Source organism: Stegodyphus dumicola, chromosome 5 (assembly GCF_044657685.1).
Source record: "Stegodyphus dumicola isolate Sdum_Otavi_A_Nest chromosome 5, ASM4465768v1".
Lineage (NCBI taxonomy): Eukaryota > Metazoa > Arthropoda > Arachnida > Araneae > Eresidae > Stegodyphus > Stegodyphus dumicola.
In genome coordinates, this window is record NC_140772.1 from 63843034 (window position 1) to 63870215 (window position 27182).

General features: G+C 31.6%; 1 protein-coding gene across 1 annotated transcript in view; it reads right to left on the reverse strand.

Annotated features, from left to right (window-relative positions):
• LOC118202032 (1-phosphatidylinositol 4,5-bisphosphate phosphodiesterase-like) overlaps positions 1-27182 on the reverse strand; it is a 112069-nt gene that overhangs the window by 60180 nt on the left and 24707 nt on the right. Inside the window, exons 5-12 of the mRNA XM_085817811.1 lie at positions 22002-22081; positions 13673-13726; positions 11320-11401; positions 10696-10796; positions 8043-8100; positions 4184-4292; positions 2049-2259; positions 782-875 (exon numbers count right to left, since the gene is read on the reverse strand). Coding sequence (XP_085673937.1) covers positions 782-875; positions 2049-2259; positions 4184-4292; positions 8043-8100; positions 10696-10796; positions 11320-11401; positions 13673-13726; positions 22002-22081 — 789 coding nt within the window. The remainder of the gene's footprint in view (positions 1-781; positions 876-2048; positions 2260-4183; positions 4293-8042; positions 8101-10695; positions 10797-11319; positions 11402-13672; positions 13727-22001; positions 22082-27182) is intronic.

Sequence of the window (27182 nt, forward strand, 5' to 3'; positions counted from 1 at the left end):
TTGTAAAAATACGCAGTAATCAACCTTATGACACTTGCACAATTCGATAAAAGCTATTGTAAATAGCAGATCAAAAATGCATTTTTTCCCTCAGGAAAATCACATTAATAAATTATTCTAACCATATAACATCTAAACCTTTCATATCATTCAAATGTTTTCAGTGGTAAGTTGAAATTAAGAAGCAATAGGAAAGGAAGTTTAACTCAAAATTTAACTGTTAATAAAATTAACATAATCCTTACAATTTATCTAAAAGTTGTGCATTGTGGGTTCGTACAGTCCATTTGAAGTTGTATCCCATGAAAAAATTCATTTTTATTCACAAAGAAGTTTTTAATTTTGCAGTATGTATAAATTAAAAAGTATTTTTAAAAGGCGTAAAATCATTGTAGACTGTTATCACCAGTATTGACTTCTTTCATTTCAACGCTCTGAGTGAACAGATATTTGGAATCAACTCATAAAGAGTGGTCTGTATGTAATATGTATTATGCAAATTTATGTAAATATTTACTTTATTAGATTTTTCATAACCTTTCTTTTGTTAGGATAGTATTTACAGCATCTATGAACGTAAAAGAAAATTATTCTAAATAAAAACATAATACAAAATAGTAGCAACAAATTCCATAATTGGAATCATTTCATTTCCAAAAATTTCTAAGATTCGTTAACCGCAGTTCTAGTAATGACGATTTATGAAACTGGCAAAGAAAGTTTCTAAGCTTAATCAACAAAAAAGCAAAATTTTCTAATATCTCATTATGTGTAAGCTTACCTTGAAAAGAATATCAGTGCACATGGCTTTGCCGTGTGTAATAATCGGTTCTTCATCGTCCCCTTTTCCATCCCAGCAATCTAATTCCACGCATCTGCATGCGAATAGTTAAAATTATTTTACACATTATGAAAAAAAATTACACTAATTTTCAAATATGTATTATTTCTTTTAAATGAATTAGTTTTGCGGAAGATTTGCGATATTTTTCGTACATAAAAGAACTACATTTTCATAAACTAATTTAAAATAAAATCATTTTATTTAAAGCAGTTTTCGTCAAGAGCTATAAACTTGGTCTGCTTTTGAAAATTTCATTCAAAAAAAAAGTCCTGTTCTTTTTTTGAAAACATCCATTCATCTAACTTAGTGTGTTTCAGATCTTTTGGATTTATCGCCCACTTTTAGTGCAAATTAAATGCTTAACGTCTCTCTTCTAATACACATCTATATTTTTTAGAAAAATGTGTTAGGGAAAAATTACTAACGATACAGTTACTTTATGTGTTAAATTAACAATAAATGAAATTAACAGTAAATACACAATCATATTTAACTAAATTATCTAAAGGATAAGAATACAAACTAAAATAGTAACAAAATAAATATAATGAGAAGGACAAGCATGATGAGACTCCACCAATTTATAAACATTCAACTCCATTTTTTAAAAAAATACAAAATCTCCACCTGCAGCTAATTTTTTTTTTAATTATAAGAGTTGTCATTTTACCGAATTCACATTCCACTAAATAAGATAAAGGGAATGCCATAAGTACAGTAATCTATAAACTAGGATAAAGTTCAGGAATCTGCTTCTGCAGTCAAAAACTGTTGATATCCAGACCTAAATTTAAATTTCAGTATTTCATTTCTTCTTTATTCAATAAATTATTTTTCGAAGTTTGGATATGATTCTGATCTTGAAATTGCACAGGTCGAAACTTTAATCGGGTACATCCATTTTTATTCTTGAAGCTCAATTCGAAATCTTCCAAATATTTGCAATACTTAAGAACGCCTTTGCCTTTTTATCAATTAAACATTTGAAATATCTAAATTCTATTCGTTGCACATATTTTTTTGCAACTGAAACATTGACATAAACAAAGATATGTTTTTGGTCGTTATTAGATTCAAGTTATGACCACCATTCACTGAATTTGTTAAATATACCTGTCAGATAAGCTATACCTGTTTTTGAATTTACCAAATATGCTTTCCAAACAGCATCTTTAGTCCTCCGAAATCCCCAGAACGGACATACCTGCATCCTGCTAGAAGAACCTGTCTGTACATTTCTACCGATGATTTTCCACCGAACTGTCGTCCACTGAGGTAAGTATTGTGAGAAGAATTGATGTAATAATGAGCAAGCGGTTGATCCATTTCCATATAAATATCCAGCTTATCCAAAAAGACTGGTGCATTTTCATCTGACATAAGGTACCGGATGAAGCCATCCTTGCTCATCTTACCTAAAAGTAATAACGAAAAATAATACATAATTTACAAATAATTAGATGATGGACAGAACATTAAATGCAGGAAATATAAATTGTAATGATTCTTACAAAGAACAATAAATAAATAAATTAGAAAGAATAAAATATCTACACAATGATCAAATATGAGATTTTAAATAAAGTAACAAATCTGCGGATAAAATTGGCTGTGAATTTAGATTTAGTGTAAGATTGAAAACGAAAAGATGTACCGAGAGCAATGAAATATATCCCTCATGAAAAAATGGTAAGAAATGAAATGCACAGAACTTTTAAAAATAGTATGTGGTTGCAAATAAGTATCTCACTAAATTTTACAAAATTTGAGTCATAAAATTGAATATGGAAAAACATCGGCATGCCATTTCTGAAAAAAATTCGATTTTATGTCAAAATACCTATGTTAGCCCCATACTGCATATAACTCTAATATATATCCTGAGTCGCGCTTTCAAGACATGAAAAATGTAAGTAAAATTTCGTCAGTCGGCCCATTAAAACGGGAGATATGGAAATGTATCCCCCTTTTTTTTTTGTGTGTGTGTGTGTGTGCTGAGTGTCCTTCCAAAGGTAAATATTTCTTCTGAAATGTTTTGAATACGCTTGCTACAAATGTTTTTCAAATCTTATCTTCCGTGATAAACTAGATTTGATAAATAATTAAGCTATTAAATGATACCAAAATTTCAAGAAATGCAGTCAAAGGAAAAATTAAGAAATGCAGTCGAACTAAATTTTTACTTCAAGAGAACAATAAATAAATATTAAATAAGTAAATAAATAAATAAATATTTATACATATGTACTTATGAAATTATTATTTCAAATATGTAGATTTATTTGTTTGACTTTATTGAGCAAATTGTATTTTAATATAAAGGAGGTAATATTTTAATATTAGCATATGTATATTATTGGTGAAAAAACATTATGTACATTATATATTACATTTATGTACCAAAACAATATACGTATATATTCGGAGTTAAGCTGCCTGAATTAGTTTACAATTCAATGATATTTCCATAGATTGCGAAATAATGTACTTCTAGAAGAGGAAAGCATAACGTAAAACTTAATACAATAGTAGTTTCAAAAAGGATTGTACTTCTTGATTTATAAAGAAAAATTATCAGGCATTGCTAGTTTTTCGAAATCTCAGTCATTTTCGTTAGAAATAGGTTTTCTTTCTGTTATTTAGTAAACATATAAAATTTTATGTTAATTAACTCTTACGTTATTATTTTGGCTTTACTATAACTTATACTTTAGTCAACTCCCATCCGAATGCAAATAAGTTAAAGTATGTGCTATGTTTTTGAGTTTTAGAGCGAGAGATTTTGATAGTTTTGCTGACAATCCTTTTGTTACACCTCCTACCTGCGCAAATTGATTTATCGACTTTAGTTTCGGCATGCCGAGTTTGCTTCGAGAATACTTAAAAGCCTGATCCAAGGCTTATTTAAACGCATACTAATCCGTATTTTCTGTTTTAATTTGATGTGAACATTTGTTCTAGGTTTGTCACTAGCTGTAGAGAACAGGTTCTGGTATAATTATGAGTTCTGTGTAACGGTCAGTTTGACAAGTTAAATAACCTATTTTATAAATAGGTTGATTTGAGACTTCAGTCTGTGTTTATAGTAATTAGAATGTAAGATAAAAATATAAGTCGACTGCCTTTCTTTGGAGTTTTAGTAGAATGGCCCTTCGAAGTACCGTAGAACCACATAAACAGACTTCAAAGGCTTTCTCTGAATAATTAATTGAGTATGCAATTTCCTACTCAGTCATACATAACGTAGAAAATCAACCCAGGAAATAGTACTTATTTGAAAATCTCCGGTATTCGATTTCACTTATTAAAATTGTAAGGTATAATATCACTTTAACTTACCTTCTTTGACCAATTCTTCATTTTGTTCATAATTAGCGAGGATTTCTGCTGCACGTTTCTCGGTGTATTTCGGATACAGAATCTCATTTAGTCTCGGATCTCTTTGTTTCTGAATACAACAAATGAAAATTATGTATTAAAAGAGAATGAACACTTCTATATATATATATATACATAATTTATATGCACATATAGCATGTTATTTTAATTCACGAGATAATAGATTTATTTATTAGAATACTTTGAAAAATAAAAACTGTATTTGCTAAATATGCATTGAGGCTAAAAAGAAAAACGTTCAAATCTAATCGGCCTACCTACAAAACATGAATTGCATTTTCCGTTTCCAATGGGAGGTACTGAGGACATAGGACGATGGTTTTCAAAGTTTTATCCACGTGCATGCGATTTTAAGGGGGGGGGGATGAGAGCAATTTTGAAAGTGCGAGCAATATGGGAATCAAACAGGATCAGAAATATACGCGATAACTGAAAAAATTTTTATTTGTACACCTCACAACTTTGCTCAGCACAGCATTATCAAACCGGTACTTTTTGTTCAAAGATAGTTAATTATACTATTTTTTATTTTTCTTTGATTATGTTCTCTTAAATTCTATGAATGATCAGAAAAAAATTAATAGTATCTGCATTGATTCTATCCTGGCATAAAATTCACATATTTTGGAAATGAATATTGCAGCACCAAGTTCTGAAATGCATTCAGAAGAATAAAACGGATGCACCTCTCTCTGTGTTCTCTGAAGTATACCAAACAGATCCTGCTAGTTTACAAGGTATTTTCTCAACGACTTTATTCTAGTAACCATATTTTCGTTGTGATTATTCTGGAAACATTATTTTTTAATAATTCGAATCAATAGAGTTGTGGGATATTTCTCTCTCGGTCATTTGTTCTGTGTTTCTAATTGGAATTTGTTATTTTTAAAAAGGCTTATTTTTAAACGGAACCCCTCTTTCATATTCATTACGTTGGAGTATACTTTGAAGTTTCAACTGTCATAAGGGAATGATGATCATGGTTGGTGCGTGATACCAAGTTTTCGAGATATCGAGTTTGTTTTCTCTGATTTTTTTAGTGAAAACAGATCGCTGTGTACATGGGTAGAACAACAGTAATGTATTGTATATTATGAACAATTTTTAATATATCGTTTGCGTATTATTAATTTGTATTGTAGCATTGTAAATTGTATTGTCAATTATCAATTATACTTTAAATTGCATTTTTAATCACCCCTTTTTATTTTTAATTGCATTTTAAATTATTTTCGCCTGATATGTTTTCCGATTTTAAATAAATATCCAGAGTTTGACCATCTTTGCATAAAAGAGTGGAAAAATTGCATATTGCACTCGATAAGTAACGTTACGATATTATTTTAATGCATTGTAATTGTTTCCGTATTTGCACATGCTATTATATTTTATGCTAGAAACATTGAGTATTATTTCAAATTTGTGTTTTTTATTTCCTTATCTTATTTCCCATATTGTGGGAAATTAGACTTTTCCAGTTATTGCTGCATGAATACTGATATGCGAAAAGAAAATATGACGCTATTTAAGAATTTAAGAAGCATGAAATGAAAGCTGTGTATGATGCTCTGTTGCAGTAAAAGAATGATTTGCCTTTTTTCTTTAATGCTAAAGTTTAAAGTTTTTATACAAAATGAACATTTTCTGCTTAATGGCATGGAAGGGATTGTCACGTTGCGTAACAATAAAGCCATTTACGAAAACGAAACAATTAAAATGTTCCATGACAAGAATTTAAATTTTAAAAACGTTTTTCTTATTTTTATTAATGTGAAAGCTTAAAAAACTTATACTGAAGTTGCAAGAAATACAAATACATGAGACTGCAACGTTATTTATCGTTTAAATAAATGGTAGAACTGAATTTTCCTAGCACGTTAATTTAAAATAAACAATATATTATGCTTAATTTCGGTAAAACCGCAGTTTAATTGTTAGAAATGTAAATTTGAAGTGAAGAGTTTAATGTTTATTTACAGCAATAATCAACTGTTTATTATTATTTTGAGTAGAAAATAGTAAATTACATGTAGTATAAAATGCGAGAATACATTGTGACGTCACAAGCTAGGTTCCACTAATTTATGATATCACTAAGCTCCCCCAAAGCAGTTTTGCTTATGCCGCATATTCTCAGTTTTTACATAAATTTCGAAATCTAAGAGTTGATAAATCGATATGCAAAGCAAGTTAATTAAGAGAATTTAAAAGAGAAACTAATTCTATTTATAACACTAAATTGGAAATAAAATCGTATTGCATTTAGGACTGCACATTGCTTACGCAAAGTATAAACAGAACGGACTGTTGGCACATCGAAGATGAAAAATCTTGAATAATTACGAAAAACCTGAAAATGTGAATTTAAAAACTGCTGAAAATCAGTAAATTATAGATTCGAAACCAGCTTAATTTTGGTGATTAAGGACCGAAAGATTTAAATCCTGTGAGATCGGATCGTCAAACAAAAATATGTACAAAAAAATCCTTGAAAAGTCCTTTCAAAGTTCAATAAAAAATGTACTCAGATACTCATTATTTCTTACATTATTATCTCAAAGAAGCATTAACTCAGAAGGGCTGTTAATCACAAAACGGCATTTTGTCGTGTTTCACTATATACGGCGAATCACTACTAAAATTTTTGCCGCCAAATATTATCGTTCTGTATTATATATTTAAAGAAATTAAATAATAAAGAATCTGCATGAATGTATGCATGTATGTTTCTCGCAATATGAAAAAACGCCGGTATCTAGAGCCATCAAATCTTGAATAACGTAATCCTCCACCCGAACATGGGCACCTGGAAGCCCGAATTTTTTGTATTATAAATTTCCTATTTTGTAAAACTTTAACGATATTTTGATTAATAAACTCAACGATTTCAAAGCGGACAGTGGCAACATTGTACCACGAAAAACATTTTTATCTCCTGCTCGCTATACTGTGTATCGGAAATTCTTATGATATGCAGTTTTTAAATATTTTGTAGTGCGAAGAACCTATTATTTAATAAATAAAGTCAACACACAAAACGTTAAAAAAGCGCTCCTTTGGGCGTAATATAAAATAAAATAAAATAAAATAAAAAAAAAAAAAAAATTACCCCCCCCCAAATAAATAAATAAATAAATAAATAAATAAATAAATAAAAAAAGCTTTCATTATTTTTAGGGAGTTCGTTTTTTTCCCACTACAATTGATAGAACTTGTACTTTTCTAAACCTTTTTTTTTAATTTTAATTTTCACTCATTTTCATTTTGATCATAATCTTTGATCAATTTTCCATTTTGATAAATTTTTCCCTACTTTACCGTTTTCGTATTTTTTCATATTGAATTTGTATACTGTTTTAGCCTTTTTGCATTCAATAAGTGAATAGTTAAGCAGCTTCTACCTCTTTATCAAAGTAAACTCAATTGGAAAGCGAGGTTATGTCTGACGATGAAAATAATTTTAATACCATGGTTTTGGAACTTTAAGAAAACTAAATCTTTTCCCCCCTTTAACCTCATCGGTCAATCTCAGTATAAAAAAAGAGAGCATGATCTTGATACTACGTTAACTATACTTACTCATATTTGCACGTTGTCGTGAATTACTTAGATACTGCAAAACATTATTGCAATAGATTATGGCACACATTTAATTCATCTAACTTTTTTATTAAAAACACAATGATGAAAACCTACAGGTTTAAAACTCTTTTGTCATAAATATATTCTATGAGATATTTCCAATAAAATAAGTAAATCCAGGTTTAAAAATATATTGGAAATTGAAGATAAAACTTACATCGTTCAGGAAAGTGATAAGTTGTTGAATATTTATAGTTTCTACTTTTCCTTGAGTTCTGAAAGGGATGAAACATTTCAAAGTATTTAAAACAATTGCATTATATAACAAAACAATATTCATTGTATTGAAACAGTTACTAACATTTCAGATTATGAAAATTTGCAAAAATGCATTCACCTATACATTAGTATATTCAAACATCAGCCAAGGGTAAAAATTACACTTTACTTTAAAATGTGTAGATATTATATTTAAATTAAGAAATTATTTTATTATATTTCCAAATAACTTGAACGATTTCAACTGCTCTTTAAGCCAGTTGCAGTTTAGCTCTATAACAGGGGTTCCCAACTGGGGGAGGATTTTATAGCTTCAGGTGGGGCATGCGGTCAGCCTTTTATTTACTTGCTACTTATCTCTGTTTTCTACACTTTTTCTTCTTTAATTTGTAAAACACGTAATCTAAATTTAGATAAATGCATATATATTTTTCAAGTTTTGAAAAGAAAGAGGGAAATGATAGCCAAGTAGTGCTGAAAGGGACACGTGGGGGGATAAAAATGACTAAGAACCCCTGAAGGATTAGTTTAAATCAAGCCGTTCCAATCGGGTCGCTGATATGTTGCAAGAAGCAATTACTTAATATAAAGAAATTATCTAGACTGATAAATATTAGCTATTGCAAGATTTCTGTAGTAGTATGTTGTGGTAGAATCAAATAATCTTCATAAATAGTTTGCAGATAGGGGACACCTAGACCATAGACAATATTAGATAATGAAATACAAAACACCAGACTTTTAGAGAAAAATTTATATCATCAAATTTTAAGATTGAATATGTGTAACTCATGGTAATGGGAACATTGTAGGTACTCAAGCCTAGAACAAGTTCACCGTAGATAGTTTTTAGTCATACTGACATTTAAGTCTCAAAACTAAAGATTTTAAATGTATGAAAATATACAGATGTTCGGAAAACTTTTTTTAGTAATAATTAATTTTGTTTGCCTAGATTACAGTCATATGAAAGTAATTCTCCAGTCACTCACTATCCCCATGCTACTAGATGGTAATCTGTGCTTAAAGTTATTAGAATAAATATCGCTAATATTTTCTGTAAACTTGTTAAATTTTAAAAGAAATTTAGTGAAAAGTATCTAAAGTTAAAATTAAGATTTGTATATTAAATGAAATCAATTTGTACCATGAAATTTAAGAAAAATTAATTTCTGTTTGGAGAGATAGTCAAAACCTTTGGAGGCATAATCGAAACTCAATCGAATCAGAGTTAAAATTACCAATACAAGAGTACTTTACTCATCATGTGTTAGATAACATGGCCGCAAAGCAGTTTTGAACATTATTCCCATTATAAATTAACAATTATCATAATTTTTGGTTTTTCGATAAACTATGCAGTGCGTCTATAGAAGTTTTTACGCGGCCATTATTTTCACAAACAGTCTTAGACACGTACTTCCAGTTACAAAAGTAATTTAAATGATGTAAATATTCATTTTATTGTATTTTGAAATTTAAAAATTCGATTTTGTTAAAATTATTAGTTAAGTCATCATTATAAAAAAATAAAATAATAAATATAAAATCTAACTTTCTTTAAAGTCTTCACTGTATTTAGTAAAAGTTTATTCTCATTCTAAAAAGCAAAATGTAAAACATTTGCTCCCGCATGACAAAAATTGACAGAGATGATTCAGAGTTTCAGATCTTTTTTATCATTTAGTATACAAGAGCATTCGACTTAACATCAGGTTATTTCTAAATCACATTTAAACCCAAGAATGTAATCCAGACGGCTTTTGTTACGAAATTAAGCACTTGTGCATTTCTTCGTCTGCCATTTAGCTTGAGCGGCAGTCAAACAACGTTTCAGCAGGAAAAGAATATCATATTAAGACCAGTATTGAGTAAAAATTCGTTTCTTTTTTTATTTGGATGCCATAATATTAATATCAGAATCGTTGGAAGAACACGTTAAAGATTTCTGGGAAGTGTTTTTACCAATAGAAAATGCAAGACTGAAAGTAAACGTTGAAAAATGCAAATTTGCCTACAAAGAATTAAATTATTATTTGGGATTCCAAATAACATAAGAAGGAATAAAAACAGGGCATTATTCTCGACAAACCTGGAGAGGGCAGTACTAAAGTGGAGAATTTTTGCCCTTTCAGTTTGCTTTCCAATCTCAGCAAAATTTACGAACACTCTATCTTAAAAAGAATGAATCCATATCTTTTGATATTTCCATCAGATCAATACGGATTCAGTAAGCAACTGTCTACTTTAAAGCAACTACTCAGGCTAGTTTAATTTATCGCGTCATCTATGCTCTATAAGAACTATTTCTAGATTTTGTCTAGAATGCAGAAAAGTGTGCCATCGCGAGGACTCAAACAAAATTTATATGAAAATATTTGCTAACTATTAAACACAATTGAAATTTTTGTAGATAATTAATAATTCTAAAGTCTTTCAAATATTAATTAATTAAAATAAATTTTAAGTAACTTAATTAAAACCAGTTTAAATTCATTATCAAATGTCCATTAATTATGACTGAAAAAACATTTGATTTAATTAAGTAAAGCACATTATCAGTTCAATAAAAAAAGGAGATGTATACTTACATTGACTGAAATAACTCTTCTATATCATTTCTTGGGCAAATCTTATGATAAATTTGGTAAAACTTCTCAGCTGTGAAGTCTTCAGGTTCAATGACATCATTCTAAATATGAAAGATAAGTCAAACTTTTAATTCGTCATATTCTGAATTTGTCATAACTATATAAAGTAAATTTATAGTAACATAAGTGAATTTACTGAGACTAGAGAATTCATTGAATTGAAAAATATTCGACTTAACAATGTTATATAACATACAGAATTTCTTTCTGTATGAAAATGGGGTTGAAATTAAACATCTAACCACGATATCATATGGCAGAACATCTCAAAGGTTCTAAATTTATTGCGTCCAGCTGCGCCGTTTCAGCTGTTATTATTGAGCACCTTTCACAATTCTTCCGCATAGTATAAGGGCAAGAGGTACTTTTAGTTTTTAATTCCATTGGCTGGAAACGTAATATGTTATGCTAATCTAATACCAAATCAGTCAGGGATTACAGCCCATATAGTCCCCTGTAGTGACTCTGTGGTTACGGGTTTTATGAATGCAGTGATGCAAAATGTAACTTTAAATCAAATAAACTCAAATTGAAAATTTATTAGAAGAATAAATAACAAATTACTTTTCCACTGGGCAATCCCACATCTGCAAGGCACTGATAAACCACTTTCTCTGTTTTTCCAGAAGCGAACGTCTGCGCTATTCTACAAGAAAACAAAGTACATTTTCAACAACAATGGAAATGTTTTAGAAATACATATTGTTTTTCTATTTAAATTGGAATTTTGGTAAGTATTCAATTTCTGAAATCTTGAATATTTTACATTTTGTTCTTTCCGTAAAACATGAATCCAAATATACATTAGAGTTACCTTAAAATACCTGCGTTCCAAACTATAGTTTTCTGTTGCTGCTTCAGAAAAGAAGGAATGGGGGAGAAAAATAATATATTTTAGCATAAAATTAGCATTTTTAATACTGTTTAACGCGCGTATACCACTTTAAGCTTAATTTATTTTCTTAATCGCCCTTTAATTCTTAATGCTTTATGCCTCATTCGAGAAGACGTCCAACTGCAGAAAGAAATTAACCATTATGTAAGTAACGCGCAAAAGTTATTTTTTCAATGTTTTTAAACCAGGTTATAAGTCAAATATTTTATTGAAAATTTTTTGAAACCCGTATATTATCAAGGATTTGGATATCGTGCTGACAGTCAGGGTCTTTCTACCACTTAACTGTTTCATTCCCCCCTCCCGAATTCGATCTAAAAATTCACATTTTTTTACCACATTCTTTTGTTCATTTTACATTTATAAGCAGGAAAATGTTATTTAAATTAATATTTATAGTATTTTTAAGCATTTAGAACAACCGTTTTGCAGCGAATAAAATACGGCTTTCCCTGGAAGTTGTCTTTTCTTATCACTTACCAGGAAAGTTACATTTAGGGTTGGGTATAAAAAGAGATGCAATTAGTTTACAGCTATGCTCGATTGCAATTACATTTACTTAGCCTTTTTTTCTTCCAATGATCTGAATAAATGTGATATACCTTGAAAAATGGGTAAAGTCACAGTCCACATAAAAATACCGAGTATTTTTTCTAATTCTTTTCTTGCTGTCATTTAGGTCAGTGAACACACATCACACCGTCTGCGGAGCTTAACTTATTTTTTGCAGGTAAAATCAAAAATGTCCTCTAAAAATCCTCCAAAAATGTCTTGCTCTTAATGCAGCTGGTATGCAGCTGGTAAGCATCCAGGAAGAAGTTTCCTTTGTCAACTACTGTTACATGCCTCTCAGTCAATCAAATGATAAGATACAATCGAAATTGCAAATTCTTATAGTTACTGCCATGTCTTTACAGTGAGATCGAAGTCGTCTAAAGAACTTTTAATACCACCAGACTTATTTGCAGACATTTCAGATTCTGATACCGTATAGCAGTTTGAATCTCCAGAAATAAGCTTAATACGGTCGCCATCAGACATTATTTTACGGTTAAAAAACAGTTTTAACTCTTGTACATAAATAATGATATCAAATCAACAATAAAATATACACGAAAAGTTAATCACTGAAAGATCAGAATTCGTCGAGTCGTGCAAATAACGTGAAACAAGTGTGTACTTTTGAACTAATCGGAATAGAACAAAATAAACTCCACAAACTACCAATTAGTGGATATCTAACTGCCATCTATACCACTAACTTTATATTAAAAATAGAAAAATACATGCAAAATAGTAAAATCGCCAGAAAAAAATGAGAAAGACCGTGCAGCGTATGAGCAAATCTGTAAGGGATGATAGCAGCGCCTGTACTGTAGAAAACAATTAACAGGCAATGGTTAACTATGCTGCATCATCAGGAACTTTAAGTCCATAAAATTGTAACAAGGGTCAAAATATAACAAGTAGCTTGCAATAGAAATTAACTGCGTATTTCTTTGTTTAGAAAGCGATGTTAAATTCAGAACTACCTTTACTGCATAAAATATTTAAAAAAAGGTGACCACATGCTTCCCTTCAATACTGATCCTATAATATGTAATTCCAATCGCAATGTAATAACAGTAGGTTTCCAAGAAACACTGTCCCTTATTAACGTTACATTTGGAAAAAACTACAAAAAGGCTTTTGCGTAGCTCAACTTCATAGTTAAGTGCAGTATTTTTAGAACCATATTTTTTAATCTCAGCTGTTAAATACCCATGAGAGAAAATTTTGACTTGCTTAGCCTGACAATGTTTTAATATGAATAAGCAATGAACGTTCTATCAAAATTCATCAACCGTCTTTTATTTGAACCTTCAAATATATCATTAATGAGCTTTATTTTAAACAGAATTAATGGTAAGTTTTTATTATTATTTCATGATTTCAGTAATAATACTAAATGTTCATGATTTAAATATTATTTTACACAAAATTTATGAACATCTGTGAAATATACTGAATTACAGAACTCACCTTCTAACTGGAATTTTCCCATTTGGATCTACCAAAAAGCCCATTTTCATCCAACTGCGAAAGAAAAATAATTTAGATACGTATATGAATTTTAATTCTTCATTTTCATTTAAATCTCCGTTTTTACTCACAATCCTCATCATTCTTACTCATCTACAATTTAAGAATTTCATTTTACAAGCATAAGTATTTATATTACTTTTTTTTTTCAATATAGTAATACATGAAATGTTATCAGAAGAAAATTCAATCCTAAACTCTCACAAATCTCGTAAACCTGAAAAACGTAAAATTACGACCTGTTATTCGTTTAATTCGTTATACTTTACTTAGTACAAGAAAGAAATGTGACAGAAAATATACAGAACAAATAAAGGTTTTTTGGAATTTATTTATAATAATGAGCGTTAAATTACTTTTTATGTAATAATTTTTAAAGAACTACTATGATTTAGCTTACAGATCTTTTCAAACGAAACACCGCAAAATTTTTCGTTTCTTTTATCAGGTTCTGTGTTCCTCCTTACTTGCTTAGGGAACATTTACTGTCCTGACTCGGAAAAGGGAGCTTACTAAAGCTATGTTCAATAAATTTGGGAAGTAGACAATACACACAGGAAGGGTATACGAAACCCTTTATTTTTATCTCTTTACAATGAATTCCGGACTTCGGAATACAGAGACCAACCACTTGTGGTCTGAACGTAAGAATATAAAAAATATTAACTAAAAATCTAACTAAACTAACTTTGAATTAATCAAACAAGTGCCTACTCCAAGATTGGCCGTATATTAACAAAAAGCCGTATGTAGTACAGAGAACTGCTAACACTACGATACGTTTAAAATTATCAAGAGGATTAAACCTCTGGCCTTGAAGGCAACCAGCAACCGAGTAAAACTACTATGGCAAGCGGCCTGCTTCTAATAGCTCCTTCCTCTCTCTTGCTTGGCAAAAAGCCACAACTTAATTACTTGGCGTTCGCAAGACAAATTTGCATAAATAAGTTAAAGCTTTTAATTCTGGCCGGAAGTAGAAAGTAAGAAGTGATAGTAAAGATTTAAAATAAAATAAACGTTAGTAAAACTTAAGATCCTTACACTTTTTGTCATTTTAAAGTAAACATTTTGTTTATTCTCAAATGCCACATAAATTAAATAATGGTAAATAGTTGTTGATCTGATAAATTAAAAATATATTGTTAAATGTAACTCTAGAAAACAGTGATCTGCTGTCATATTCATTTATTAGTGTTCGTTCGCTCACGGTAGTATTTTTCGCTTCTCTTCTGAAATACTGCAGTAAAATGCTCATGTGCTTCCCTTTTCTAAAATTTGGGTTTCTTATTTTTATAATGTTGTTTTCTAAGGATCATTTTAAAATATAACGAATTTTTAAATTGTAAATATAATATTAACATTTCTTGAATCATTTTTATTAAATTATATGATACCAGCCACTTGAGCTTTCAGTCTGGCATGCACATGTTCTGACCAATTACCTAAAGCAGAGCTACGGTTAGCCGCGAAAGCAACGCCAAAAAGGAATAAAAATCTCAATAGTAAATGAAGAATATGATAAAACATGTCTCAGGAAGATTAAGAAGATTAACGTTTAAAATAAAATGCGGGTTTTCATCCGCAGAGAACCCGTTGGCGCTTCGGGAAAGAACCCGTTGGTGTCGTTGCATTTTTACTCGCCAAGCTCGCGGCTCATCGAGGATGAGCCAAAGAATATATATTTCTTTGGATGAGCAGAGCCGTAAGCGTGATATTTTGTAAACGTGGTTTTTAGTGTATGTAAATTGAAGTTAGCAGATAATGTAGTAAAAATTCACAGATAATAAGTATGTAGATGTAAAACTAACAGGTTAAACGTGATATACGAAAATAAATTTGTATCAAATTCAAGTTAGCACAGAAAACAATGTATTAAACATAACGGGATTTAAAAATTCATTTAAAAAATAACAATTAGTAATCCTTACGTTTACATCATACTCATATGTATTTTCTCTAATTCATATAGAATACTAATATTTCTATTACAAGTGTCTTTTTTTATTATTAAGTACTTTGCCTGTTGATTGACGTATTTCGGTAAGAGCCATGCCCATGTAATAAATTAATGAATGCATGACCTATCCATTTACATAGATTTCAGCATTTTTTTCTAAGTTACTTGCGTACAGCTTAAAGCATTTTACGTTGAAACAAATACCTGTCCTTTTTCATAATATATTTCACAATACAAATAACCTTCAACAGTAATCAAATTTTCTTCAGTAGCATTGTTAATAAAACTAGAACTTTATACATTTTAAAATTATTATAGGGGTTGGAAACCTCACGGTTCTGCACGCTTACAGCTGTTAATAATTAAGAACATAACGTGAACAGCCACGTTACAAATTAGCATTCACCCCTCCCTCCTTTTTCCTATTTTCTTCCTTTGATCCCGAACTGACGAGCCGAGAACCGGCATCTTTCGACGAAAACTTCTTTAATTATGCGAAAATATTTCTATCTATTCGTTGTTAAAAATTCAGAAAAAATAATAATAAATAAGAGAAGAATAATTTAAATCTGCAAATGCGAACACCAACAGTGATAATTCAACAAAATGAACGCAAGAGGAATGGTTGAAAACTTCTAACAAGCGAATACGATAAATACGCTGGGTTACCAGGTTTGAACTATTATCGCGAAAGTTGGCAATGTTTACATTTACCGGTTCTCTGCGGAAGTGCTTCCTAAAATGCTGACAAATACATATATAAACTTATAAAATGAAGAAAAGTATAAATAACACGGTAGGTTTCATTGCAGTATTTCAGACACTAATTAGTTAAATAACACTAATCAGCGTAATAATAAACACTAATCAGTTAAATAATAAACACTAATTCTTTAAATGAAATTAATAAAATAAAATGAAATGAAAACTAAACAAAACCTATCTTAATAAGAGGAAAAAAAGCATTTAAAAAATAGCAGATTACTTCTAAAATAAACATAATTTCTTCGCAAATAATTCTTTGCAGCAGTTGGGATTAATAAGAAAATAAATTAAATCCATATGAGAGACATATATATACGAAAACAAATAGTGTAACTTATAATGATAACATATCCTCAAAGTCATGTTTTCAAGGGAAATCACACGATGCCCAAGGAAGAACAGGAATTTCCCTTACTGCTTAAAATCAAGTATAGTAAATAAAAATTCTAGAATATCTCCTGTTAATATTTTTTACCATTCTTGTTTCAAAAATGTCGGAGAAAAATTCAAAACTTTATAATACATATATTTTTGGATGTTAATGGACGTAAAATGATTGAAAATGTCGAGTAACTTGAATTAACTTTAAAAATTGCTCAAGAATCAGTAAACGAGGTTAAGAAAATCGGTGTAAACTTCATTTAAAAGACTTTTTCTGCTCTATCCGATGCGGTAAACAATAATATTCTGAGATTTTTAGTTTGTTCTTTAAGTGAAAATATCTGCAAAAAATTGTTTTAACATTGAATAAAAAATTTTAAATCTAATTTTGAAAAAACGAAATTCGCTGAGGTTTACATCTTGATTGTCTGGAAGCCATGTGTCCGTCCATTTTTACTACAGTCCGCTTCTACGCAATGCCATGAACTCACATACTCACAGATGCTTAATTTTATAGTGATTGGTAGATATAATACTCTTATTCTCTTTCCTTTTGAACATTTTGAAAATGTAGATGAAGAATGCTATTCAGAAAGTTATATATCATTTTCTATTGCTCGCTCTTCTGCCCTTCTGACGTTAGAAAAGTATTATTATTTTAATGAAAAAAAATCAGATTTTTTGCAGGATTTAAATTTGAAATAAAGATATTTTGACGAACACAAATCATTTTTATTGTTGTTTTCGCTGCCCTGCATTTCAAATTAAGTTAAACTAAAAACAAAATGCCCTATATAATAAGATAGAAATTTCTGTGCACTTCTTATGCTGATATCAGCGCCACCATCGGGCTATAGAAGTAGCCGCCCGACAGCCTTTGAATGGGGAACCACGTTCCTTTATTGGCTCTGTTTTCTGGTTTATATTAACTTTCCGACTAAGGTTCTTTCTGTGAATTTGTAAATACCGAGTCTGCAAAGTGATTACCTACGTGTAGATATTTCACTTCTAATTAATATATTTTTGTGTCAATTTTCTAAATTTCTCACTGGATTTATATCGGCAGAACGTCAACAGAAAGATAAGATTTTTTTTTAATGCATTTGGCTCAAAAAGCAAATGTTTCCTTCTAAATTCTTCTAAAAGCTAATAATCGTGTGACAAACTCCTGCTTAACACTAAAAAATATTCTCTAGAAACTTCTGTCAGCTATCTTCGTCATTTTATGTTACTTCCTTGCAAATAACATACACATTAAGATAAGTACTCAAACTTTCAAAGCATGCGCATTCCCAAACGCCATCTTCTGAATAGTGCTGGTGTATTTTTTGTAATTTTCTCCTAACTTTATTACGGTTTAATTCAGTTTTAATATCAGTTTCTATATCCCTTATGATAATTATTATCCCTTATGACTGAATATTATCCCTTTTGATAATCTTATGTCTGTTTACTTTTATATTGTTTTAGACCCTAATTAGTATTAGCTGCAATCTGAATTCTTTCCTGGTGTTTTCTAAGCGCCCTTATATTTCTTTCATTAGAATTTGGCAGCACAAGCAGCTGTTAGCCTGTAAACGTATTTCACTGTTTTATAACTATGTATGCAAAGAAAAAACTTCACAATGATTTTCTGAATCACAGCATTTTGTCTGTAAGATTTACATTTCGAATTTGTTGCAGTTGTATTCTTAATTACAGTCCTTATATCACTTTAGTTAGCATACTTTGTTATGTTATACCTATTACTTTACTTTTCTTATTGATAATATCTTTTATCATGTATGCTTTTATTTGCAATATTGAAGATTGTAATTGAATTGTACATATAAGAAACTGACTGTATTCAAATGACTGAAATAATATAGCCTAGTTAATTGCCAAACATTCACCACTATTAGTAATGAACTGAACTAAGAGGACAATTCAAAAGTACTTAACATACTCCAGTATTATCTAATTGCTACAACAGAAATTACAATACATAGGCTGTTCGCACAATTTTTAGACGATTTTGGTAAGCGGTAATAAAAAATCGTTTGCTGAAAAAGAAGTAATTGTAATTGTACTATGTTTTTAAAAGTCAAAATTATTGTCTGTGGCTTGAAAGTTTTGTTTTATTCAAAATGGCGAATTTAACAAAGCAGTGGTTCGAAGGCTACATTTACGCTCTTTCCGAAGAGAAATATGCATACTCCGTTATCCAAAAACGATGTGAGAGTCATGGTTTTGTGATATCTAAAGGGTCGATAGGCAATATCATCAACAAGAAAGGAAAAAACGTCAAATTGGAGCCTCAAGTGGGACAAAAATTCCAAACTAGTATCCAAGGAAAAAACGGACATCTTCGACTATTGCAAAAGTACGTTGTGTAATGTTAAAAGAAAATCCCCCTAGTCAAAGGACAGTTGCAAAATCATCAAAATGCTCGGTGTCCACTGTAAACAAAATGATAAACGTTGATTTAAATCTTAAGAAAGTGAAAAAATGCAATGTGCATCGTCTTCTTCCAAAGCATATCGTTCAACGCAGGACACGCTGCAGAATTCTATATGAGAAACATTTATCCAAAGAAAAATGGAAAACAATTGTCACAGTAGATGAAGCATGGGTGTATTTAAATAATTGTAACAAAAAAAAAAAAGAGCCATTTATTATCATAAAAGGGGAGAAAAAAATTTAAGTACATGGTTCAAAGAATCGAAAGAAAGTTTTTCTAAGGGATTCACGATTGTTGCTGGTTTTTCTTATAGTGGCAAGTTAAAAATACAGAGAGTGCAAAAAAAAAAATGTCAAGATTAACTCCAAATACTATCAGGAACATATTTTATCGCCAATGTTTCTGAATGAAATACCATCGCTTTACCCACAGTGCCATAAATCTGTGAGACTCTATCAGGATAAAGCTAGCAGTCACACATCAAAGTCCACTGTAAATTTCCTAAACGAAATGGAACAAAAACTGGTATCAAGGCCATACCCTTCACTGATACCCCTACTAAATCTCCCGATGTGTCACCTATGGATTTTTGTGCTATTAGACTTTTAAAATCTTCAATATCCAAACGTTGTCCCAAAACCCTAACAGGACTCTCGAAAGCTGTTCGGGAGGAATGGGATAGAATACCTCTTCTGCCACTTCAAAAGGCGTTATTATCCTCGAAATTGCGGTGTCGAAAGATAGTTAAGAATAAGGAATGTCAAATAGAACATTTAAAACACAAGAATTTTATGTAATTTAGTTTTGTGAATACCATATACATCGTCTAAAAAATGTGTGAACAGCCTCTGTAGTAATCAAACATCATCTCAGAAAGGCCTAAAAAGGGGCGCTCATGCAGCTTCAGAAGAGCCTCAACAGTCCTTTCGTAATACTTACGAACCCCAAATACTGAATCTATATCACAAAGCTATAAAAGTTTCCAAGAAGAAACGTAAAGGACGCTTTCTCGACCCATATACGGAGCAAGAACTCCTGCAAGTACTGAAGACACTTGCTCTCTCAAATCTGCGTACAACACAAACACAGGCATAATAATCAGAGAAGTTGCAGCGCAACCACCAAAAGCAAGACTGTGATACCAAAAAAAAACGTATTCCGAAGCGATCAAAAATTTCAAGCCAGCTCTGGTGATACATGCCAAAAATGACCAAATGAGAGATTAACTACGACAAGAATTTTCCCCAGTAACAATGATGCAGATCTTCTGTGTTAAAATATAAATTGTTTGCCCAATTCAGAATGAAGGCACTGCATTTGAGTACCATACGAAAGAGAACCTTAAAAGTATGGGAAATTCCCTAAAAGAGGATTGGATTTTATCCTTCTTTTATCTGCGCAGTTAGTGAACGCAAAAACGCCAGTACAAAAAAGCTGAGGTGCGCGTTACATAATATATAGCAGCTACAATACAGAAAAACTAGAGCGCATTCTAGCCACAGAATTTAACCTCACCTAAGCACAGGAAAAGTCAGTCATCGTTTCACAACCTACAGCCACAATGTCAAATGGATTATCGAATGCTCCTCAAAAGCATTCCATACATTTATGCGAAGCAAGAAATTTTTGATTGGATGGAACACGTACAGAATCACTAGACATTCTGGAAACATGTTTTCCTTAAGATGCCAGGAACTGGGTTATACACAACCAGACAGCAAAAACAGAATCTACTGCGCCTACTGTTCAGAATCCCACATCATATAATAATGCCGAGAACAATGCCCAAGATGTACCTCAAAAGCATTCCATACATTTATGCGAAGCAAGAAATTTTTGATTGGATGGAACACGTACAGAATCACTAGACATTCTGGAAACATGTTTTCCTTAAGATGCCAGGAACTGGGTTATACACAACCAGACAGCAAAAACAGAATCTACTGCGCCTACTGTTCAGAATCCCACATCATATAATAATGCCGAGAACAATGCTCAAGATGTACCAACTGCTGAGAAAACAACTACCGCACAGAAAGCAACCACAGCAAAGAACACCCAGTATGTTCTACATAAAGCTCGTATTAACACAGGTATTTATACGGCAACAACGCAACACTATATATGAATACCTTTCAGTTATAAAAACAGGCAACAAGGGCAATAACATATATTCAGATCAACCTACAAAGAGCGCGGGTAGCGGCAATCACTTGAAAATATACGCGCAGGATTATGAGGCAGGTCTTACTATTGTTCAAACCCATATATCAGAGATGGCAATGTTTTAACAACCCATATATTAGAGATGGCAATGTTTTAACAACCCATATATCAGAGATGGCAATGTTTAACGCAATGTACCATCTTTCAGCATTAAATTGATTCATCAGACAAAGCTCCAAAAACAACCACACTCTGTTGCAGTCTATAATCCTCTCATTATCTAGTCAGTCCATGATCTTCTCGTTATCAATACCACAAGAGACTACGCCGCAGTTCTACTGGAATTACAAAACAGAAAAGCTCAAGATATTTTATAATATTTTCCATTTTGTGTCCTTTGGTCTGTAATAGCAGCAAATTTAACATTCTCTTTCATTATATTTTATATGTTTTATTTACTTGTCTGTTAAATCAATTCAATTTAAACACAAAAACAACTGTACAACACTCATGTGCGCTCAAATATCAATAAATATTTAAAGAGTTTCAATAAATCTTACTGTTTCTTTAGGCAAGTTGAAGGACACACATTATTGGCTTTGATGTTGTTAGTTATAGCTCGTAGACCATTCTGCCACACCTAGAGAAGAAATAAATTTCCTTTTACAAGCTGCTATTTAGATTTAAAGTAATTGTACAGAATTAAATAAAGTTGTTCAAATGAATATTATCTTTCCTTAAATATATAGAAAATTTTTCACTGATATTTACATTATTATTCAATAAAGTATATTCTTCGTTAACCTAATATTGGTATACATTATTAAGGAAAAATCTCTCATAATTTTTGCCTTATTTTAATTAATAGCTTTGAAATATGTTTGAAAAATAAAAACTCACATCCAAGTTACTATTCAACCTTTTACAGGTATCTTTGTATTCACTGCACCAGTTTAAATTAATTGAACATGTATGATTATCAAGAGTATTGAAAGCTTCAAAGAGATTAAGATAATTATGTGAACTTTGATTCCAGAAAAATAATTGTCGATATTTTCTTTTGTAACAGCTCACTGCTAAAAAATGCTAGTTCGATAAAAGGCAAAACATTAAGAACTTTCGTCTAATACACTGCAGCCTTGCTGTACTAAATTCAGAGGAATCGACTCCAAATGCTCAAGAGTTTTATGGAAGAAATTACTAAAACACATCCATTTCAACATTGTCCGTCTAGATACTCTTCTAGAATAATGAGTACAATATTTCACTTGAAAGAGCATCCTACAGAAATTCCATGCAGCTTAAATCTATGTATTGTAAAGATGAGATATCCTGGAACCAAGAGAAAAGTTTCTCGACTGACAAGGGATGATAGCTACTCAGATAAAAGACGAATTAAGATGCTGATATCGTCCATCCTCCTCAGAATGTAGGAACTGTATGAAAAGATTCATATATTTACTGTTCATATATTTACTTCATATATTTACTCTACGCATATTCAAGTAAGCTCATTCTGATATTAGCAGCGTTTATAGACTATATAAACTCGCTAACAGATCTATGTCTATCAAGAGAAGGTTAGCACACCTTCACACGCAGCTACCTATACCTGCTCAGAAATAAATTGGAAAAATGGATAAATGGCTTTAAGCTGTCAAAAAAAGTCATCTCTTCCATGCGTTTCACGTAGCTAATGTTGTTTAAAAAATTAGATTCTTCTTGGTCACACAATTCAGCACAACACCAACGAGAACTGTTCTTCAATCTTTGTTTCAGAGTAGTGCCATGACGTCAATGATAAAGTGCATATGGTGCAATCAAAGTCCCTTGTATAGAATATTAATAAAATCTCAGTCTAAATCGAAATCAACTGCTCAATATCCTGCTTACATCTGGTAGACGCCAGATGCCCCCGTTCTGAGTTCACCTGCACAATATCCAGGATAAGAAGATACTCCGGCCACCAAGAAAATGAGAAGGTAGATGAACTTGCAAAGCAAGCAGCTCAAATAAAAATACGTTCATTTGTCAACATCCCTTGGTCGCGCTCTGACCTAAAACACAAATTGAAGAAAACGACTCTGGAGAGCTAATAGCAAGAAGGAGGCTCCGCGCCAGAAGGGAGGAGAACACATGTTTTTTCTAAAAAATTTCAAACAAACTAACAAGTTACAATCTGCTTCTTACCGAGTTCGTAAAAGGTCATGGGCCGTTACCCGTATATTTCTTCGATATAAATATTTCTTCTACATTTGTTTGCAATGTGGAGAATGGGAAAACCCAGACAACAATGACTTCCAATGCCTAATGACCAAGGAATTTCATCTGAAGCATCCTCAAAATATTGAATGAATATTTAAGACTTACCATTAAAACTCCAGCCAGTCAACAAAATGAACAGCATCATGAACAAATTATCAGGTGAAAGCACGGACTTTTGTGAAGTAATATAAAATAACATTACTAATATATTATTACTAATATTAATATTACTAATATTTTATTAAATTATTATTACTAATGGTATTACTAATATTTGTATTACTAATATTTGTCGCATCGTTTCACTGCTACAATTATTCTTAAATGAAATATGGTTTTAGGATTGTATTTAATTCTGTATTTTGTTTCATTTATTACTAATTGTATTAAGATCTTATTATTTATTCAAAACATTTTATATTAGGACTATACTTAGAACTGTAATTAGCACTGCATCAAGGACTATATTGGTTTAGGATTAAATTTTATGTATTACTCTATAATTAAGAACAAATTAATTTGATCAATGTACCAAGTAATATTGTACCAGGGCAACAATCACCTTGGAGTCAGTTGGGCGAGCTACTTCCCACAACAAACAAACAAACCAAAGCAACAATGTAAATGTAAATAATTTAACCTCTTCCTTGAATCAAATGAATACTGCATCTGGTAGTTCCTGACGTGCCTGCTGGATATTGAAGGTGGCACCTCTGCCAGCGGTTGTAGACTTGCGTGTGGTTGGGTATCCAATGCGAATACTCAGAGCAGCCATTGGATAGATGCCCTTAAGATGGTCAGTGCATAAAGGCGTTACCTGACAGCTAATTAAAGATGAATTTTTGCCTCATCCACTTTTACCCGTACCTGTGACGCTCCTTAGACGTGCGATATTCAGCTTGAATGAGACTGCATGACGACACTTTAAGTTGATCTGTACTATTTTGGATCACATCAATCATCCCAAATCAGCGAAAGCATAATATTAGCAACAACATTTGTTAGCTAAGTTCTTAGTGCTGCAATCCACTGTGTAATCTCGGTATACCATCAGAAACTACCCTTGTAAAATCTAATGCTGATCTAATTTCAGAGATATAAGTGACACATCAATCTTAAGCTCACAAGTAGGTTCACTATCGAAGTAATTGGTGAACAGATTGATCCATTTTTGTATGCTGTCATCTATTCTTTAGGAAACACAGATGTTTGCTAACTTTCTTTATTTTTTGAAGAGGAACGTTTTCTCTGTACATAGGTTTGAATATAGATTTAAATTTCTGTGTCACAGTGCTATTGGTAAAAATTCTAAAGATAGTAGAAATCAAACATTTTCTGTCAACTTCTCGTAAATTATATTTTATTCTTTTCAAAATATTGAGCACCATAAAAAGGATGGAAAAAGGATAATACACTGGTTATCGTTAATTAAGCTATAATCACAAAAATGACGATAACTCAAAAAGTTAGATGTTGAACTTAACGAAACTGAACTATATAGTATACAACATATATTACGTTATAAAATTACATTTTACTAAACAATTATGGTGCTATAGAAATTAGAATATGTATAAAATGAACAATTCAGATGTGCCAGTTCGGCTTAGGAAAATTACCTTCAGTAAGGAGTTTGATTTCCCCTAAAAGCAATACAGCACAATCAGCGATACATGATAATGTCAATCATACGGTCTATCAGTTCCGCAGGAAGTGACATCCATTACTCTTGGAAAGCACTTGCAAGAGTGACAAGGGTCTGAAGAGGAGGATTGAGTGCAGCTATACGTCTTCCTAAAGCATCCTAAACATTCTCGATAAGATTGAGGTTCGGTGATCGAGCTAGCCACTCCATGTGCTGAATTGTTTACTGCTGAAGATAGTCATCCACGATGCGAGCCCTGTGCGGTCTTGCGTTGTCAGCCTATAGCAAGAAATCCTCACCTACTGCCCCGGCATAAGGGCGCACATGACCATTAAGGATGTCTTGAGTATTCACAATTCCACGTGGAAAGACATGGAAGCTTTCCCCTAAAGAGATACCATCCCAAAGATACTGCCTTCTCCGCATACATCTCTTTCACGAGCGTTTGATGGATGATAACGGGTTCCATGTTCTCTCCAAATCAAATAACGCCTACTGTCGCTTTGTAGGCTAAAACTGGACTAATCCGTAAAGATAAAATCTCTCCACTGATAAGCAGTCCAGTGGATACGTTAATGTGCCCACTTCAAACGTTATCTTCTATAGAGTGTCGTGAAAGGCACGCAAATGGTTGGTCACATCGCCTACAGATCTCGTTCTTGAAGCCTTCTACGCATGGTTGACAGTGATACCGACCTTCTGGTGACTGCAGCAAGGAAGGATCTGGGTTGAGTTGCAGTTGCTATTCTATTCCTAAGTGCACATAACAGCAAATATTGGTCATCGGTGCTTATCGCAAAGGTTAGCCGTTCTTGGCTGAACCTCCTGGATGCCGAATCTGTGGTTAGAAATAGTTGTCAAAGTCTATGAGCCAGAGAAGGACTAACCATTTATCCATCTGGCTATTTCCATCTGACTTCGTCTTGCCTCTAGTCTCCCAATAGCTCTCCATCGCAGTTCTTCGCACAAACGATGCCTGTTAATCATTGTTACAGATTGGATATCCCAAATTTCTTATCCCAGCATTGACAGCGAAATTTACAGGCTTTCTCTGAAGCATGCAATTTTATGCTGCTTGCAGATGACGCATGACAATTGCATTTCCGCTAATTTGCATACTACAGTTTCACTCAACAATTTTTATTTGACAACATATTCAAATTTTATAGTGATTGGCTTGTTGTTGCATGAGTTATCGCTATTTTGTGATTTTTCTTAATCAGTGTAATTATAATCTCTCTGATTAATAATTTGAATAGCATATAGCCAGTAGTGTGGACTTGTGACTTTACTCAAAACAATGACTGAGTGACATCTGATTCAATATGAACCCCGCAGTTGCAAATGCTTTGTTGAACTGTGCACAAATTTGTGATTTCTCATCCACTGCTGAACTTCTGACAGCTCAGAATTTCTTCTGAATGCCCTCGAAAAAAAGGATAAAGTAGAAAAAATTCAAATATCATTTTCAAATATAATGTTTTAAGACTAAAAGTTTATGATATCCCAAAAAAGGTAAAAGAATATGTTTCACAAATCATTAGCTAGTACATATGCTTATAGCTGCATATGATACCTAAGCAAAACTTATTTGTTTTCCTAACAGAATCTTGTCGAATTTAAAAATTCGCAACGTTCATTCTGCAAGAAATTTTTCTAAATCAGATACTGAGAAGTACAACAATTAATATTATCAATATACAGAATCCGTATTAAAAATAATATGTTCAAAACGAGAGACCAAATTCAGACGATTATAAATAACTATGTACCTTTTAATAATACATTAATTTCATACACTACAAACAAAAACGAAGTCTAACGAATTTTA